Here is an 18,491-nt window from a genome sequence, read left to right on the forward strand (position 1 = left end):
TAATCTAGTCTAGACTTCTTACGTGTGACATTCTGATTAAATTAAAAAAAAAAACTTTTTATGAGAATCTGCTGCTCAGATAAAACACACAACAGGGTATGGTCAGCTTCAAATGCATTTGCACTACTGGAAATACTTTAGGTTTAGGTGAGGGAGCCTGCACAGAGCACGCAGGAGAAAGGATTTTGTACTATTGAGCTGGCAATTTAAAAGTTGTTTACCATCAGATTTCATTGCATTAGAAATTCACAAGCTCACACACACCTCCTCTGCTCCTAACGAGTTTGTTAATAATTAACAACCTCATTCTGATCAACTGCACAATTGTTTGTAAAAGATTTACATTTAATTTAACCTGGTTGTATGTTAGAGGCCAGTTAACACCCGTTGCTGTTAAAAAAATGTATATCCTGATGGTCAGAGAATAAGGTTTGAAACAGAAGTCTCAGCGTGCATCCTCATGCTTTTGTCTGCTCTCAGTTCTGAAAATTCTTTAGTCCATATATTTCAAAGCAGTGTGCTTAAAACCTGCTTATCACAGCTATATTTATTCATTATTGTGGACAAAAGCTGCGGGAGTCTTGAGCCCATAATCTTAGTCCCAAAGATAAAGTATTATCTTTTTCACCATTAGTAAGGGCACTGACAATCTGTTGCATTAGCACTCTAATTGCCTGGAACTGCTTGGCTACTTGCTGACCTATTTCTGTGAGCAGGTTGTGAAATGCACCCCTGAGGGATCAGTATTTATATTATCATTAGAGCTAGAATGACGCAGCCAAAGCACATGGCCAGTTTTCAGCCTGCGGTGCAGAGACTTACTGTACAAAAGCCCTGGAGTGGCACAACAACAACAGAGCTCAGTGCACAGTGCACACACACAAGCATTGTGCAGCTATTTCTGTTGCATGTGTGTCCAGAAAAAAACCGTGTGCATAAACACCTATGGAATACTGATAAGTCTTCTGATTGTTTCCATCTTGTTCGTTTTTTACCAGCCTGAAAGTGAAAATAGGTGTGTGTGTGTGTGTGTGTGTGTGTGTGTGTGTGTGTGTGTGTGTGTGTGTGTGTGGTGGATGTGCTTTCAATTCAGCTTGGCTGCTGTTAGTTTCCAGCTTTTAAATTTAGTTTTTTTTAGCCTTTTTCTTATTTGTAATAAATGTGGATCATTGTAGGACCCAGTCAGAAACAAATTTACAAAGGTTTCTGAGTCACTCAGTCAATATGTAACAAAGCCTCAAACAACCATTTAGAACATTCTTAATACATTTAGCTTTTAGTTATTTAAGAGCACATTATCATTGCGCTTATGTTTTATATATGTCCAGCAATCATTTTATTCCCGCTAACTAAAAGTGTTGTTTTTTTTGTTTTTTTTAGTTGTTTTGGTTATAAATAATTCTTAAGAGCTTGAAAAGAAGGCGACTGGACTTCTTTTAAAGTCCAGAACTGAAGAAGCCTCATGGATGACAGGTGAAACATCTTCAAAAAACTTAAAGGAGTCTAGTCACCTTCTCTGCAAGCTCTTAAGACTACAGATGACTGAGAACCTATACAATTATGTTATACATAATTAATCCTGGTATTAAAAATAGGGCTTTGCCGTGTCTTTGAGTCTGAAATGAATGCAGTGGGCAGACTATAAGAACTCACTGCCAGCAGGGTATGATCGCTTTTATTGTTAGATAATATAATCCCATTCTTTCAATTGAATTTAACCGCACAAAATCAGATTGTGATTTTATTACATTACCCTTTGGAAATCTATCATCGAATGTCCAGTAGAGTTATATTGGACATTAAACAGCTGTTGCCTTGCCAGCTCCATTCAGTCTGTGTGATGTCTGATTGTGCCCATGTGCAAATAGCTCAGATAATTGCCCGATGGAGTCAGAACAAATGATTAGATGTCACGTGTCCTGCTCCATACACTTGATCCAGGTTCTCCCTCGGCTAAATCAAACAACCTGATTCCCCTGACATTGTTCATGACGGAAAACTACTTTAGTTTCTGGGTTTTGTTTATTATAAGACATTTTGCAATGAGAGTGTAAAGTTCCTTTATCCCACTGAATTCATAGTTGTTTACAACTGACATACAGAATATTCAAGCAACTGTTAAGGTCTCCACCTACCCCATCACTCCCAGTGTGCTTTATTCAGTGCTCATTGGTCCAACCATGTTTAATTTTTAACCAAGCCTCTGCTTACCTTCAGCTGCAACCCATCTGGTGCCCTTAAATCTGTTGCTATAACCTATGCAGACGGGGGGAAATAGAACAAATATTAGAAAGCAGAAAAAAACAAAACACGTCTGGACAGGATACATTTGGATTAAAAGACAATAAATTTTAAAACCTTGTGATGTTTGTTAGAATAAAGAATACTATGTATTTTCTATGGAGAAAAAGAAAAGAAAGGATGATGGAGACTATGAGTTGAAAGAAGTCAGTACAGGAAAAAAACATTTACAATTAAAGTTAGTTCAAAGTTAATTTGGTATCAGGGCACCCGGGGGAGAGAGAAGAAAATGTGTAATCTGAGACCAGCAGCATGATGGTTTCAGTCAGCCGCAAAACCCACGAGCCAGTCCCAGTAGAGTAGTTAATTTACGTTTGATAACTGACCTTATATAATTGTTTTTTTTTATTATCTAGAAAAAATGTATGCAAATTTGTAGAATGACTCAAATTAGTGGGATGAGGCTTGACTGTGGTTCTGGATCAAAATGCTTCTAAAAAATGTTTCATTATTAAATACCATGCGAGTCCCGTCTTTTGACAAGGATTAAATTGTAATTCTTGTTTTCGCTCTCTCATAGGAGTGGAGTTTGTTGTGCCAAGAACCGGCTTCTACTGTAAACTCTGCGGACTTTTCTACACCAGTGAGGAAACTGCAAAGACCACTCACTGCCGCAGCACCGTCCATTACAGGAACCTACAGGTACAAACTGCGAGACGGCACACACCTCCATTCTTTTATCCAGTCTTTGAGAAATGAATTATATGAGCACATCGAGCTTTTATGGCAGGAGATAGTGTATCTGACATAAACCCGTGTGTGCTGGCATTCCCGCATGCCCATATAAAGTCGATCTGTGTGACGCACACTCCTTACTGAGGGATTCATTAGGCCACATCAACTGTGGCCTTAACGAAAGATTACACCAGCTGTTTTCAGCCTAGAGAGTAATCTCTTTGTTCCACAGTCAGCACGTGCATATTATATTAATTTGCCTTGCTTTTGTCACATGAGGATAAAACTTACTTTTCTTTTTCTTTTTTTATTAAGTAGGATTCTGTTCTCCAAACAGGATTGCAATGATAAAAATGACTTATCTTTATATTTTAATTCAGCACTAACCCCACTGCAGAGGCTGTGTTACCTATTAATGCACGGAGCAAATGATTCATTCAGACTCCATTTCTCTCAGAAAGATGTTCTTCACAAAATTTAGTTTGGAAGACATAACAGATATTAAATGATCAGATAGCACAAAGACACTTTTGGCAATAAATAACTCTTTTGTCTCTTTTGTTTTCTTTTGTTATTGTTTATTGAGAGAAAGTTTGCTAATTCGAGTTCCTGAAATGTGAGGATTTACTTTTCTAATGGGCGTTAGTGGCTTGACAAATCGTTGAACCCATTTTCTAAGTCTTTCTAAGTTTCTAAGTTCATTTCATAACAGCTCAAATTTAAATGACAAAAAAAAAGTTTTTAACAAAATCAATGGATCGTAATCGTAAATTGAAATCGAACATAAATATACAGCTTGCTGTCACGTCCTAACGCGCACACATACGCACGAACATAGGCATCGCATGTAAACTTGCGACTGTATTAGGTTTCCCGTTATTGGCCAGTCAGCACCGACCCATCTTACATTTCCCTCGTCCTTTGCAGCACAGCTGAAGCGAGGTCGGGGAGCGTGTTTCCTTCACATTTGATGCATTACATTCCAAGGAGGAAAAAAACAGTTTTAAACAGTTGTGCTGTCTGTCAAAGCTCTGTGTGTTTAGCAGTTTGTTTTGTTTGATTTTGTTTTGATTCTTGTTTTACTCTTCTCATCTCCAGACAGTACAAAATAAATGATTTAAGCCATCATGCTGACACTTCTCAGAATGAGGCTGGATTTTTATATCAGCATTTAGATTACTTTAATTTTACTGAGTATAATGTGTCTCTTCCTGGGATTATATCGATCAATTGTGAAGTGCTTTCCTGTAAAGAGTGTCTGAAGAAAAACCAAAGCATGGATGGGTGTTAGGGTGCTGGGGGATGTTCTGGAGCAAGACCAACCCATAAGAGGGCTAGCACACAACTTGCAGGTATTAAGCAGGTATCTGCTTTGATTTCTTTTTAACAGAAATACCTTTCCCAGCTGGCAGAGGTCAGTCTATCGAGCGTGCTGACCGAACCTCCAGCTGCACAGTGACGATACCTCGACCTCTCACCTGCTGCAAAAAGGAACATCAGAGGAAGGATTTCCTAAACTATCCTAAAGCACGGATAATGCCATACATGGAACGTGCGGACAAATACAAGAATGCTGATGTTTATGGGAGAGCAATGTTTGAATGGCGCAGGCAATAGAGGCTTTCAGGTTTGTACATACATGAAGTGAAATGTATAGTAAGGTTTTAAAATTTAACTTCAATTTTATCATTTTTCTTACAGTTTACTTTAATGGTTTGTGTGAAATGAAATTAAGTTATATTGTTGGAATAAAAGTGCATTTACATTTATCTTAAATTATCTAGAAAAAAGTCTTTTACAGTTTGTGTTTTGAATTTTGTCTCGTCATCACTGGGACAGACTTAGGTCTGCTAAATTACTTGAATATGTTGGGTATTAAGTTTATGATTTTTTTTTTGTTACAGAGCCTGAGAGCTATGTGTATTTAAGAAACCTGGACAATAACAACAAAAAAACCCAAAAAGCATTTGTGGCATTTGTTTTTTTCACTTGTGACATCATGAGTGAGAATGTTTTCTTCATCTGCTTGTGTTTTATCTTCTCGTACGTCTTTGTGACGTGAGCTCTCAGGGCCACTGTGTTTTTCCCCCCCTCGGTTTAAAAACTGAGGCAGATTCTCAGGTTTATTGTTCTTGTTAAACAAATTTCACTGTATAAATAATAAAATTAACATTTTTATTTATATCTAAGGCTGTTTTTGTTTTGTTTTTTCCCTTTTCCCCCACATGCGATTGTGAACTTCAGTATCCGTCAGGGAAAACTATACGTCCTTTAGATTAATAATGTTTCAGTGATACAAAAGATCTTTATTTTCTCTTTTATGTTGAATGTAATTCATAGGACAATCCCAGTCATATTTGCCAAGACATGTAATGCCTTAGATATGAAACTTCAACTGGACCATGTGTTTAACTTAAACATGAACTGTTTCATGTTACGACAATTTGTTACGGAGGGATTATCAAGCTCACACTCTGTTTTTGTATACTGTGAATACTGATCCTGTGACTTCAGCAATATAGTATTATTTTTCTTTGACAGACTTCTTGACTTTTTGATGGAAAACACTTGAATAAACAATGTGAATGTCTCAAATTAGCCATCTTCCTTTCTTGAACAAAAAACAGATTCGATCATTTTGCTTTAGCAGCTTTTTTGTGTGTAATAACCTTGAAAGGCAGCGCTGTGAAAGAGCTCCACCAAGTGTTGAGGCAAAAAAAAAACCCCACTACATCCATGTAATTCTGCAATAAATCTACTGCTGTAAACAGAAATGTAAAACCCAGAGAAAGTTTTTAAATGCAGATGCGTGTTTTTTATTTCATCATTATTTGTTTACTGTGATAAATTTGAATCTGCTGGTTACTCACAATATGCAAAAATCTGGATCGCACTACAAAAACTGGAAATGCTGTCAATTGCAAAAATCCTTTTGAGTGACCTTATAATGAAAATGTTGTAATGATAATTTAAGTTTGTTCATACACAAGGTTTTCAGAATTTTAGTTATTCACTTAAAATACCAATTTTAAAAATGGAAGATTGGCCATGTACCCCACTTTTCAACTACATGTATTTTTTTTATAACGTTTAGTGAAATTATCATTACATTAAATTAAGTATAATATTGCCATGGTGGGAAAAAAAATCAGTTTTTAATATCAATTAAACATCAGTTGTCCCAATGTAACTGGTGTTAACATACAAAACGTTTTTGTTAAAGTAATGCATCATCACTAGAAACTGGAAGTGAGATATACAGTACGTAATAAATTTATTAGACCACCTGACATGAAAAAAAAAACCCAACAATAAAAAACATAACACATTTTTTGAAAGCTGTCACAGTCTTGTTTAAAACTAAAAATTATATTGGTATTTATTAGCCATATAAAATGAATTCATGTTTCTACACTCAAATCTGAGCCAGAACAAGTATAACATTCAATCACTAAAACCAATTTTTATGTTCAGGAATGAAAGTAAGGAATTATAAATGTGAATTATAAAGTTTGGTGGCCACAATTTGCAGACTCTCCAATACTGACTGTAACTTGGATAGCCTCCTCCTTTCTGAAGCCTCTGTCAGACAGTCAAGCTCCACACCCACAACGGTACTGGCATTCGGATTAGTGTACTGAATCTGTTATTTTCCACCACACTCAGTGTAATGCCCTAGCACACAACAGCAAAGAGCATGGTACTGTCCAGCACAAACTCATAAAAGATCCTGAACAGCTGTAAAAGGAACTCAGTCATCTCTGAATATAGAAACAGAGGCCTTCTGTGTTTTTGATGAAGTCCAGTTTATTGTCATGAACACCAAAGTATTTGTAATCATCTACTTTCTCCACACAGACCCAGTGGATGAAAATAAGGGTCACTGGTGTTCGTGTCTACCTCATCCACAACCACTTTTTAGTGTTTGCCACATTAAGATGCAGATGGTTTTACTCACTCCTTGTGACTAAGTTGTCCACCACAGCCTTGTGCTCTTTTTCATCACTCTCTCTGATACATAGAGAGGTTGATGAGGAAGAAGGGCCATTTAATGGTAGAGAATTTATGCATATTTTGCATTACAAACTGTCAAAAATAAAAATTAAGGAGGTTGGTGGGGAAGGTGCAGTGGATGAATGAATAAAGGAATGCTTTTGATTTGATTGAAGATATGTGGCAGCTATTTTGTTAAAATTGCCCTTATATGCCATACTTTACACATGCCTACATGCTGGTTTAGCAATTAGTGATGGAATAAGCAAAAGTTTTAGCACTAGCATCTCAATATTCTTCCTCCATTATTGATTCTAGACGATTTTGGTGAAAATAAAAGACATTTATATAAATTTAGACATATACTTTAATCTTTATTTTAAAAAAAAAATACAAATATAAATGTATAAAGTACCACACAAATAGTTTATATTTTAATAATGTCTTATCCTAGGCTATCGATAATGTAACGTCAATAAAACCATAGCTTTATTATTATTATTTTTGGAAACCTGCATGTTGCAGCTGCCAGTACATGCCATTTTTGCCAATAAATGACTTCTATGTATAGAAAGTGCAGCTCCGCGACATCGCCGACAGAGGGCAGCACTTAATAAAGCACACGGGCCTCACAGAAATTGCGAGAAGGAAATCCGTGTTGCATGCTGATTGGCTCTTTCTTTAAAAAACCTTTCCCCCAGCCAATGAGCAAAGGAAAAACATTGGCCTAAGTGCCAGCGTTACCTGTCAGTAAAACAAAAACAACAGTGTTCGTGTCACAGTTTGGAGCTTGGACACAGCAGACGGTCGGAGATTTTTCTGTTGTTTGTTTTTTTTTTTCCCCCCAATGCTGTGATTTATATGACAGCGTAGATAAAGATATTAGGATTTTATAGATGTATTTCAAGATGGAGAATGAGCTCGCGACTTTGCAATTTGACATTATGTTTAATTGACGTTCGGGCTTCGAGAAGAAGAGCTAGATAACCGTTAGCGACGCATAAAACGCCTACAAAAGTGCGGATATTGGACGGTGTGGGCGTTTTATTCGTTGATACGCGCACGGAAATAGATTTTTAAAGCAGTTACATCTCCTAGCAGTGAATATTTAAGCTAATGTAGCGTTAGGCATTGTTTATCAACAGTGCGACTTTGAATGAACAGGGGGAGGGGGGAGGCGTGGTGTTACTGAATCTTGTCTGGGCTTGTTATCGACGCACGTCCACACATAAGGTGACAGTTTCTTGTTCGTTATTGCAGGTATCGCTTGAAATTCTGTTTTTGCGCCGTTCTGTCGCAAAAGCTTCTTTTCTACTGTAAATCATGGCAGCTGACTGCGAGGCCTGGCTGAACGCAAACCCCGTGGGTAAGTGTGAGCATTCAGAGCCATTCAAGTATTGTGCTTCATCAGCTGGATAGGATGTGGGGCAGTGGGGTTTTTTTTTTTTTTCATGCGGAAGTGGGTGAAAGTATGTTATCTTGCACTGTGTACAGATTCGGTTACTTTTTTTACTCCCCCTCAGCTGTAGTCTGTGTTTAAGTGCAGATAGAAATTAACTGCATGCATGCATATTGTCAATCAAATCAAATCAAACCAAACACGAACTCACCACAATTTTCTCTTGTAAACCAACAGAGATTGGAGACCTGAGTGACTCTTTTGTATCTGGGGAGGAAGACAATGGAGGTTTCATTATCGCTAATAAAAATATTAACAACGAGATCAATGGCAACTGGGTGGCCTCCTCTAGCAACAGCATCCATGAGGCACGTCTGAAGGCCAAGGCCAAGCGGAGGCTGAGGAAGAACTCCTCCAGGGACTCTGGCAGGGGGGACTCGCTCAGCGATAATGGAGATGTGGTTAGGGGAACTTCAGTGGCACCCACAAGTCCCAAGAGCAAGCTGCTAGACAGAAAGTCCCGGCTCGGGAAGGGCAGAGGCCTCCCAAAGAAAGGTAAGAGCATATTATTAAATGAAGAACGCAGCACAGTTGTAACCAAAGCACGGTCGTTATCAAAGGCATGTGAATGTTTATCAAAGAGCCATTTGTATTTCAGATTCCAGGACTTCAAAGGGAAGGTGCTACATCCACACATTCATGTAGTGCTGTCATCCATTCTTATTGTTGTTGTCGTTGTTGTTTTTATTTTATGGAAGCCATAAACCAATTAACAAGTAAACAAATGGCTCTGACTCACTTGTATCCTTTTTTTCCCCTTGTCATCTGCTCAGCCAAGCCTTTCTGGAAATTTCCAGGCTTCTTTGCAGAATGGTGAATGCCCCCCTTCCCCAAAAATAGCATTGTAACATAATCGTTCGTTGTAACTAGTTTTGTTAATAGGAGGTCTAATTTATTTATTTTTTTGTTGTTGTGAGAAGGTTAAAATAAAAACAATCCTGGTACCATTTTGTGTATAATGTACCACTAACTGCTTTTGTTGTTGATATTAATGCACAGGATGTGACATGAATAGTCCATCTTTAAGATAACTATTGGATGCACAGGTGCTGTTTAAAGTTACAGTCACAAGGCTTATGGAGCATCTGATTTCCTGTGTTTTTGTTGTCTATCTATTTGGGTGTAAAGCAACATTAACGCTATTGAAAATATAATTTTTTCAATCAGCTGGAAATGTTGCATAATGGCTTCTCTGACCTGCCAACTTTTTGCCTCTTGTATAGGTTGTATAGATAATTGTTGATCTATAAGTAGCTGAGAGTTTAGCAAAGTGTCAGCATTTTCCAATCCTTCGGCCACCTCTCGCTGCAGATCTTCAGTGATGTCAGCATACAGTTCTCGGTTACAGTATGTGTCCCTGCAGACTGCAGTACAGTTCAGGCACTTGACTCTCCCCATGGGCATGTCTAGTTTCTCCCTGCGCAGAGCCTGCCCTCTTTTGTTTCTGATTGCGTAACAGAACTGCCACACTATCAGAGCCTGGCAATTTGAGCTTGTAGCTTTCCTGCATGAAAATTTTATGCATTTAAGGTTTGGAAAAACATTGAAGAGGGTATACACAAGTGTAATGTTTAAATGCTAAAGCTTGGCGGTTTTCACAACCAAGGTGGACTCTGCTAAATATAGTGACATGTCGTATGCCACATACTGGGTGGGAGACTAATGGAGGTTTTAAGGGATGTCTCACAAGCTGCTTTGGCATTCAGCTTCTTAAACCGTCTGCAATCTGCCAGTGCTGACCTCAGAAGTGGCAGATGTTTGCTGCTTGTGTCTACACAGAAAATGTAGTTTGGGCAGCATGTTGGCAGCAGCTTCAGTTCTCTGCATGTATCTGCATAGGAAGTATTTAGCGAGAGGACCCCCATATACCAACACTGTGATGCATGTAACATACAGGAACTTGACTGGAGTGAAATCATTTTTGGATTGGTACAAATTATGCAGACAGATTGATTAAATTTAGACTAAATGCTAATGGAAAAACAGTATTTTCCCCTTTTTTTTAATCACTAGAAGCCCATTTCTTAAAGGAAGTTTGTACTCTATGACCAAAGCAAGTCAGGATATTCAGGAAACATGCAGTAAATGAAGTATCAGTAGCTGTTTTAGTTCAAAGTAGAGCACCAAATTTATTTGACACTTTAATCTTATGACTAAATTCAGTCCTGTTGTCAAACCTGTTTGTACACTTGATAATGAAACAATGAGATTTGCCACTACATGTGGGGCACTAAAGCTTTAAAAAAAATTAAAAGAAAGCACTTTGACAATGTCACGCATCACAATTCATATTGTCACTGCCCTTTGTCTCCAGGTGGGGCTGGAGGAAAAGGTGTATGGGGCAGATCTGGTGAAGTTTATGAACCAGAGGCAGTAGATGAAAGAGACCCCAACTATGATGAAGATCAGGTAATTGTTGTGCTGACATCACCTGGATTATTATTATTATTAACACAGGCTCTTCTACAAATGTAAAAAAAGGATACATGTTCCACAAACAAGTGTGACTGAAGTGCAATTCTGCTTCGTCAGGAAAACTGTGTGTATGAGACGGTGGTCCCTCCGTTGGATGAAAGGGACTTCGAGAAGACTGTTACCCCCATAGTGCAAGAGTATTTTGAACATGGAGACACAAATGAGGTAGCGGTGAGTGTTACCAAGTTAATGTAGATGCATACTGGCAGTTGAGGTGAGCTACTCTACTACAGAAGTTGACATCAACACACTATTTAAAAAAAACAAAAACAAACAAACAAACAAAAAAAAAACTGATATTAACAGAACCATGAAGTCTAAGACAAGTTGGTGTCCTTTTCCTTTTCCAGGAGCTGCTTGCAGAGCTGAACCTGGGGCCTATGCGGAGCGTGGTGCCCTCACTGGCTGTAGCACTGGCCCTGGAGGCCAAAGCCAGCCACCGAGAGCTCACCTCCAGGCTGCTGGCTGACCTTTGTGGGCCTGTTTTATCCCACGGTGACATGGAAAAGTCATTTGACAAACTCCTCAGAGAGTTGCCTGATTTGGTCCTAGACACACCTGGGGCTGCTCAGGTGAGTGTTTGGAGACAAATGTGTGTATACTTATTCCCCAGATAGCAACTTATTCTGTTTGTGTGTTTTCTAGTTACTTGTTTCTTGAGGATATGAGTCCAAACTAGGTCTTTGCAGTTAAACAAAAGAACTTCAGTTATAATTCTGGCTTTCAGCGATAATTACAGCAAGATAATCGAGATAAAACAAGTGGTAAAGGACATTTAACAAACTGACTTCCTGAAGAATAATTATTTCAAGTCAGTCCCTTTAAAGAAGATAACAGTTTTAACACTCGTCAACTAGAAGTATGCTTTTTGTTTGAAGTGTTAACATAGCTTGTGGTTGAGCACAGGGGAACAACGCTGTGGGGTTTTTCTTTTCTTTTTCTTTTTTTTTCTTTTTTTTTCTTGTGTGTTGGTGTGCGAGAGAGAGCCGGTGTGTTTTTTAGAGCTCTTTCCCTTTCGGCCTGCACAGACATGAGATCTGTGGCTATTGTCTAACCGTGCTCACAAAAAGCAAGCTCAGCAAAGGACGCTAAAAGGGTTATTCTGCGTACTTCCGCCCGCACCCCTCCTCTCGCCATCTCATTGGGTCTCGCTGGTCATGTCTGTCCCACTCTCCAAATTCTCAGTGGGTTTAAAGGGGCATTATGATAGCGCCCTGCCCCCACTTCCTTCCCTTCGTGCTTTCGCTCTCTCAGTTTCACACACAAGCGCACACACGCCCCCTTACTCCTCATTTGCCTGTCGGTCTAGACACAGCAGTGGGTCAGCTGAGATGTAGCTGCCTCTTGTCTGTACAGGAACAATGAGCAACAGTGAGCCCAGGCTTTGTGGAGGCCAGAAGAGCAAAGGCAGCTCTTTCATTTTCGTCATACACGTGCTCACACTACTGTAAACAAAGAGACACGTGCAAGTGAAGCAACAGTCAGTCATCTGTCCAGTCAGTGTTTTTGTGGGGCCTCCAAACTGAAGCTTGTAAACTACGAATAATCTTATTGTTGCAGGCTGTTGAAAGCCGACTTTATTTATGCCGAAAATAAATGACCAGTCAATCATATCTCCTGATTTAGTGGGTTAGCAGCTCTAAGAAACAGGAACATGGTGCAAGAGTGTTTAAAATTATTTGCTTTTTTCCCATCTTTGTATCTCTCTTTTAGTTGGTGGGTCAATTCATTGCACGAGCTGTAAGTGACCAAATATTATCCAAGACCTACATCGAAGGCTACAAAGGAAAAGTTGACTGTGAATATGCAAGGTATGTCGTTCTTGGACTCCACCACAATAGCTTAGCATGATGAAACAAGGAGTTTTATTCTTTCTCCCTTTAAATAATCTCTTCTAATTTGCTAGCCTTAGCAAACAGAAGGTTTGTGGCAGTAGGTGGGGAGCTGTTGGCCTGGTATTACCACATTAGGAACATTTCTCTGCCGTCAGAAACAGAGCGATTAATCTGGCGAGTCTGAAGCTTTTGGCTCACAGAGATTACTTGTTCATACACTGACCTCATTATTTTAAACGTTGACCATGTTAAATATGAGCACCCAACTATAAATAATAATGAGAAGCGTAATAATTTCTGTTGAAAGGATCAGGGTACAAGTTAAGTTTGTATTTTAGCTATACCATGTGTACTTCAATACGAAAAACTGTATACAAAATCTGTATTTCAGATTTTGGGTTAGATCAAAGTTTGCTAAATAAATAGGCAGTAAATATTTTACAAAAATTTTCTTTGGGTTTTACTCTGGAGCTCGAATAAAATGATAGCAAAAAAACAAAACTTTTTTGCTTTCTGTCTCAGAAAATAAATTTGTATAAATCTCTTGAAACTCATAATATTTGCCAGCTGTAGCCTATGTGGGGTAATAGTTAGGATAGACGGTTGAAAATTTATTTTTTAATTATTATTTTTTTTAAATGGCACAAAGATGTCCAAATCATTAACTTTGTTTTTAAAAAGTTCATGGAGTCAAAAAGGAATAAGTTTGTTTTGTGTTTTTTCACAGAAATTAAAGATGTCTTCATATATAGCCAGATCTTTTAGCAATAAACTGATTTTAAACCCACAATAGGTTGCTTTTATTATATTGCTTTAATGGTTAGTTACATGTTTGTCTGCACCATTTGCATTTTGAGAGATCAGGGTAATTATAGCTGTTGGAATAATGCAATAAGTCAATGTGATTCATGAGAAAAGAGGATTTAGTTTAGCCTTGTGATCAGCTGTTCTTGTTGTCCTCTAATTGGAGAGCAGCAGGTTAACACCAACAGTATTGTTTAAAACGTTTTTGCCAGTGATGTGAGGATGCTTTGAAAAATATTGCCAATTATATTGTTTATCTAGAAACTGAATAAAAGTGTGCATTTATAAAAAAGGACAACAAAACAATATCTAATAAAAATAAAATGTTGGGATCATGATTCGCTTTTGAAACTGCACCAGTTCTCACAGTGTACAAGGTGTTTGGGGCAGGTTGGTTGAATGAAGGCTGTCTCAGTGCCCATGTTTTTATGTAATCCCAGACTGACTCTTGTTTTTTGTGATCAGGGCTCTGTTAGGACCAGACCATCTGTTGCAGGAATTTTTTTTTTTTTGTTTTTTCTTCTTCTTGTTAAGAGTTTGTACCTCATGTTCCCTGTGTAATTTGTGTCTAAGAATGCAAATGTCCAATTTTCCTTGCTAGCTTGCTATTTGGAGAAATGTAGATTGAGGGTAGAGCATTTAAAGTTCCCAATGAGGAAGTGTGCATCATGTGTGTTGCCTCCAGCACACTCTACTCAGGCACCACCTCTCTTAAACATTACAAGCAACTCTCCAAAACAAGGAGATAAAAATTTAGGTTAAAGTTTTATAAACCTTGTGTGTATCGCTTTCTTCTCAGGGCGGCTCTGGACCGAGCAGCTGTGCTACTGAAGATGAGTATGGGTGGGCTTCGCATAGATAGCCAATGGGGGACAGGTGGAGGCCAGCAACCAGTCATACAGCTCATCAAAGAGGTAGGTTATATGAAGCAGAATCAAGTACACTCTGAAATGAAAGCAGTTTTTCTGAATTGTAATTGGTTCTTATTATAAAGCTCGAATAAAATTGAAGCAGCACTGTACAGTCTTCATCATGTATTTGGGGGGTTGTAGAACTTCTTCCTAAAACGCAAACCGTGCCAGGTTGATGAACCGGTCCTGCCTGGTCTCGTTGTTGTTTTCAAAATAGCAGTCATATGTGGGAGAAACGTTAAGAGGTCTGAAAGCGAGGAATTGGTGAAGTAAAAGTATCCCAAAAAAACTTTTTACAGCTTTTGAGCAGTTGTGTGTAAAATATGTCTGTTTTCATCACTTTCAAGTGAAATTGGAAAGCAGATGGCAGCAGACTTGTTTTGTTTTTTTTGTTTTGTTTTTTTTTTTGTTTTTTTTTCTTTGTGTAGCTCTTTGTTACTGTATGGATATTGCCATAACAAAAATTCTCATTTGTATTCTGTCATGCCAGATGAACCTTCTTCTGAAGGAGTACATCCTTTCTGGTGACAGCAAGGAGGCTGAGCGATGTCTCAGAGATCTTGAGGTTCCCCATTTCCATCACGAGTTTGCCTATGAGGTAAATTCATGGCTACATTTGATGTAGCAGCAGACACATTAAATGCAGTCTAAATGTAAAATGTTATAAAACTACTGAAACATTTTATCTGTTTTGAGGAGATTTCTTTAGCTTTACACCCTTAATGTTGCATTGTGTGGTCTTCAGTTAAATTAAAAGCTGTTAGTACTCTGAGTATTAACACAAGATTGTGAATGTTTCTCGCAGGCGATAGTGATGGTGTTGGAGTCTAATGGAGAGAAAACTTTCAAAATGGTTCTGCAGCTACTCAAGTCACTCTCTGTGTCCTCCATCATTACTGTGGACCAAATGAGAAGGGTATGGTGCCACCTGGTGTGTGAATTATGCACTGCTTTTTTTTCTTTCCTTTTTTTGTAGCCCTGTAAAATGGTTGTCTTTTTCTTGTAGGGCTACCAAAGAGTTTACATGGACATCGCTGAGATCAACATTGATGTCCCTCGTGCATACTTTATCTTGGAGCAGTTTGTTGACAAGAGCTTCAGCATGGGAATCATTGATGTAAAGTTGAGGGATCTCTGTCCCTGTCGGTAAGCACGCTGGTTTTCACACACATCTGACACTCGTCTCCAGAGATGTGCTTCTGTTTTTGTTAATCATGTTGTTGCTCTCATCTTCTCTCAGGGGCCGTAAGAGGTATGTCAGCGAGGGAGACGGTGGTGTTGTCAAACTTGAAAGCTACTGAGAAGACTTTGTGTGCCAGATTACCCCAAAAAACATAAAGCTACTTTTTTTACTTGCATATTTTTCAAAGTACCTGAAAAATGGTTTTTCTCCTTTCTAATGGTCAAAAGAAGGTACATTTCCAAAATTGAGGTAAGGGTAATTTAAAAAAAAAAAATGCACTTGTGATTGAAACTAAAGTAGATCACTCTCTCCAAGGTGTTTCAATATAAACATTTACATAAGCTAGCTCTTAAAGTGCCACACCTCTCCGTGTCAGTCATTCCACATTGTTTTGTACAGTATTTTCTTGTTTTCACTGCCACTCCTTTTGTGTTTTCTAGAAAGCAGTGTTTGTATCGACATGACTGGTTTATGTCAAGAGCTTTATAAAAATGTATTAAAAAAAAATAAAATAAAAGGGAGTTTGTTGGTTCAATGCAATACTGGCTTCCAAACTAGCTGCTGTTTCTATGCTGTGCTAGGTTTTCAGTCTTTAATCACACATCCGTGGCATGAGTTCTGTGCAAAAGCGAATACCAATCAGGTAACTTCACAAAGTGGTGTGTTAAGAGTGTTTATTTTTATATTTGGGGAATAAGGAGTGTGAGAGACACCCTGACGTTCCTTGATTGTTGATTAAATCACTATGAAATCATTTCATCTGTTTTTGTCTGTTTAACACACAGTACTAACTGCATACTGCAACTTAAATAAGCAGTTATCTGAAAGATATAATAATAATAATAATAATAATAATAATATAACACTTTAAAGTAGTACCTAAGTAGCTCACTACCCCTACTGGCAAGTAACAGATATAATCTTTGCTAATTCCATGCTATAGATCATTCAACAATAACCACAGAACAGCAAGACTTTCAAAAGGGACAAAGAGGGATTAAACACTTTTTTTTTTTTTAACTCTGTAACGCCAGATTCCCTCCAAGTCCATACAAATACATTCCAGTGCTTGGAATCAGTGTGTTTGCTTGATCCATCTGAAGGACTTTTGCCAGTTTAGGCATTTGTTTTTTTCCAATCCTTCACTGGGTATCTACTGTAGTTGCTCCTTCATTGCCAGTTCCTGTTGTTTAACAGCCTCTTGAGCCTCCATTTGCATTTTCTCCAGTTTCTCAAGGGTGACTGATTTGAGTGGGAGCAGCTTTGGCTTACACAAAACCATAGTAGGGACATCTTCCATGGAGAGCTGTCCTGTGAGGTGCATTCAAACAATCCACAAATGATTAAATTTTAATTTTAATTTAAGCATAAATGAAAATATTATGTAAAAACCTAGCATGTCTGCTATTTCTCATAAAAGTCTGCAGCACATTAGCTGTGAGAAATGTTCTCTTTACACTTTAACCTTTATAGTACTGCAAACAGAGCTACTGTTCTATTTAAAGGAGTTTCAAATATACGATGCTACATCTATAAACTTATATCTTTTCAACCACTCCGGAAGAATTCAACAATATTTTTGATATCTGGTCAACTAGTTACCAATCTGGCATCTTACACATCTGATTGTGAGCCACTGAACAGCTTGTTCTTACTAACAACCCGTACACCTTTAACTAAAGAAAAGCAATATTGTCCCAAATGTTGACCCGAATTATATTTTTAAGCCAGAAAAGACTTTCAGGAGTGACCACAGAGCATATCTTGATTAAATCTCCAAGCTATTGTGAAATTTCAGTTCACTTCACGTGTTTTCTTGAGAGACACAAACAACCTTTTGTAACTACTGCTGTCCACATAGCTTTGGTACAAACCTTGTTTAGGCAGAACTTCTCTGAATATTGATTTGACCTCTGGCATGGTGTCCTCTGAGTGCTCGCTGAAAGGTAAGCATATTTGGGCATTTCACGACTTTTTGACACATATTCATAAATTCCGAATGGTTTTTGCATCATTAAATGCTCTCCGCTCGAGAGGGAATGCAAAATTCAAGGAGCCTGTTAAGTTTTCTAGTGGGTATTACATAGTTTATAATAAAGTGGTCAGAAGGTTAGCCACAGGTCAGTACACAGTACTAGCTAGCTAGCTACACTAACGATAGCTTTGCTTTTAGCGAACGCTCTCTAATCCAAAGACACAATGTCTCACCAATGCACAACAGTATAAACAAATCAATACTATTCATCCACTCGGGCATGTGTAAAATGGAAATCTTTTTCTCACCTTCAGCACCAGGTAAAGATTACAGTTGTCAAGCCAACGCGTCCGCAAGAATCACGTGATTTTCTTCTGTTGTCTATTTAATTTGAACAGTGTTTTACTGGCACCTATAGGCAGCTAGCAGAATAGCAAAACTCAATAACTTGAATAATGTTTGACGCTATGAAGCAGGCTTTACAGGGTCATTGAGCGTCTTTTTGTACTTTTATTTTTGGACATAACATGTGTATGGATGAGAGAGACACATGTGTGACAGTGTAGCTGTAAGGAGCAGAGGTAGATGAGTTTAAGCATATTGGAGACAAAGTTATAGAGACAAGACTGCTGCCAGGCAGGAGTAAAGAAAAGAAGACCAGAAGATTTGTTGATGTAGTGAAGGAGGACATAGTTGGTGTGACAGAAGAGGATGCTAGGCGTAGGATGTGATGGAGGCAGATGATCCACTATGGTGAACCATAAAGGGACCTGCCAGAGAAGGAAAATAATTATGTGCACTTATTGCACTGATATAGGTTGGTAATGTTTCTGTATATGCAGAGAGATGGCTTCTGCTTGGCTTGAAAATAGCTAAAGGG

At 38.3% G+C, this 18,491-nt stretch overlaps 2 protein-coding genes and 1 long non-coding RNA gene across 4 annotated transcripts in view; 2 read left to right on the forward strand and 1 right to left on the reverse strand.

The window, feature by feature from the left end:
- The window catches only part of rbm20 (RNA binding motif protein 20), a 47,976-nt gene extending 41,939 nt beyond the window's left edge, over positions 1–6,037 (forward strand). For both annotated transcript variants that reach the window (XM_005931295.2, XM_005931297.2), the window contains exons 13-14: positions 2,822–2,943; positions 4,367–6,037. In XM_005931295.2, the coding sequence (XP_005931357.1) occupies positions 2,822–2,943; positions 4,367–4,435 (191 nt within the window). In that variant the 3' untranslated portion in view covers positions 4,436–6,037. The remainder of the gene's footprint in view (positions 1–2,821; positions 2,944–4,366) is intronic.
- A 1,633-nt stretch (positions 6,038–7,670) lies between these two features.
- pdcd4b (programmed cell death 4b) lies at positions 7,671–16,390 on the forward strand. Its single transcript, XM_005931299.3, has 12 exons — positions 7,671–7,775; positions 8,230–8,335; positions 8,606–8,923; positions 10,743–10,837; positions 10,961–11,074; positions 11,254–11,475; positions 12,617–12,714; positions 14,342–14,456; positions 14,944–15,051; positions 15,259–15,369; positions 15,460–15,599; positions 15,694–16,390. Exons 2-12 carry the CDS (start codon positions 8,293–8,295, stop codon positions 15,752–15,754), a joined length of 1,425 nt encoding a protein of 474 aa, XP_005931361.1. The 5' UTR covers positions 7,671–7,775; positions 8,230–8,292; the 3' UTR covers positions 15,755–16,390.
- On the reverse strand, positions 16,297–18,012 carry LOC102300027. Its single transcript, XR_316339.3, has 3 exons — positions 17,920–18,012; positions 17,511–17,575; positions 16,297–16,947 (listed from the first exon to the last, which is right to left on the reverse strand). It is a non-coding gene; the product is annotated as an uncharacterized LOC102300027 (long non-coding RNA).
- Between the last annotated feature and the right edge of the window lie 479 nt (positions 18,013–18,491).

This window comes from Haplochromis burtoni, unplaced genomic scaffold (assembly GCF_018398535.1).
Source record: "Haplochromis burtoni strain Fernald_Lab_line unplaced genomic scaffold, NCSU_Asbu1 Contig_140, whole genome shotgun sequence".
NCBI lineage: Eukaryota > Metazoa > Chordata > Actinopteri > Cichliformes > Cichlidae > Haplochromis > Haplochromis burtoni.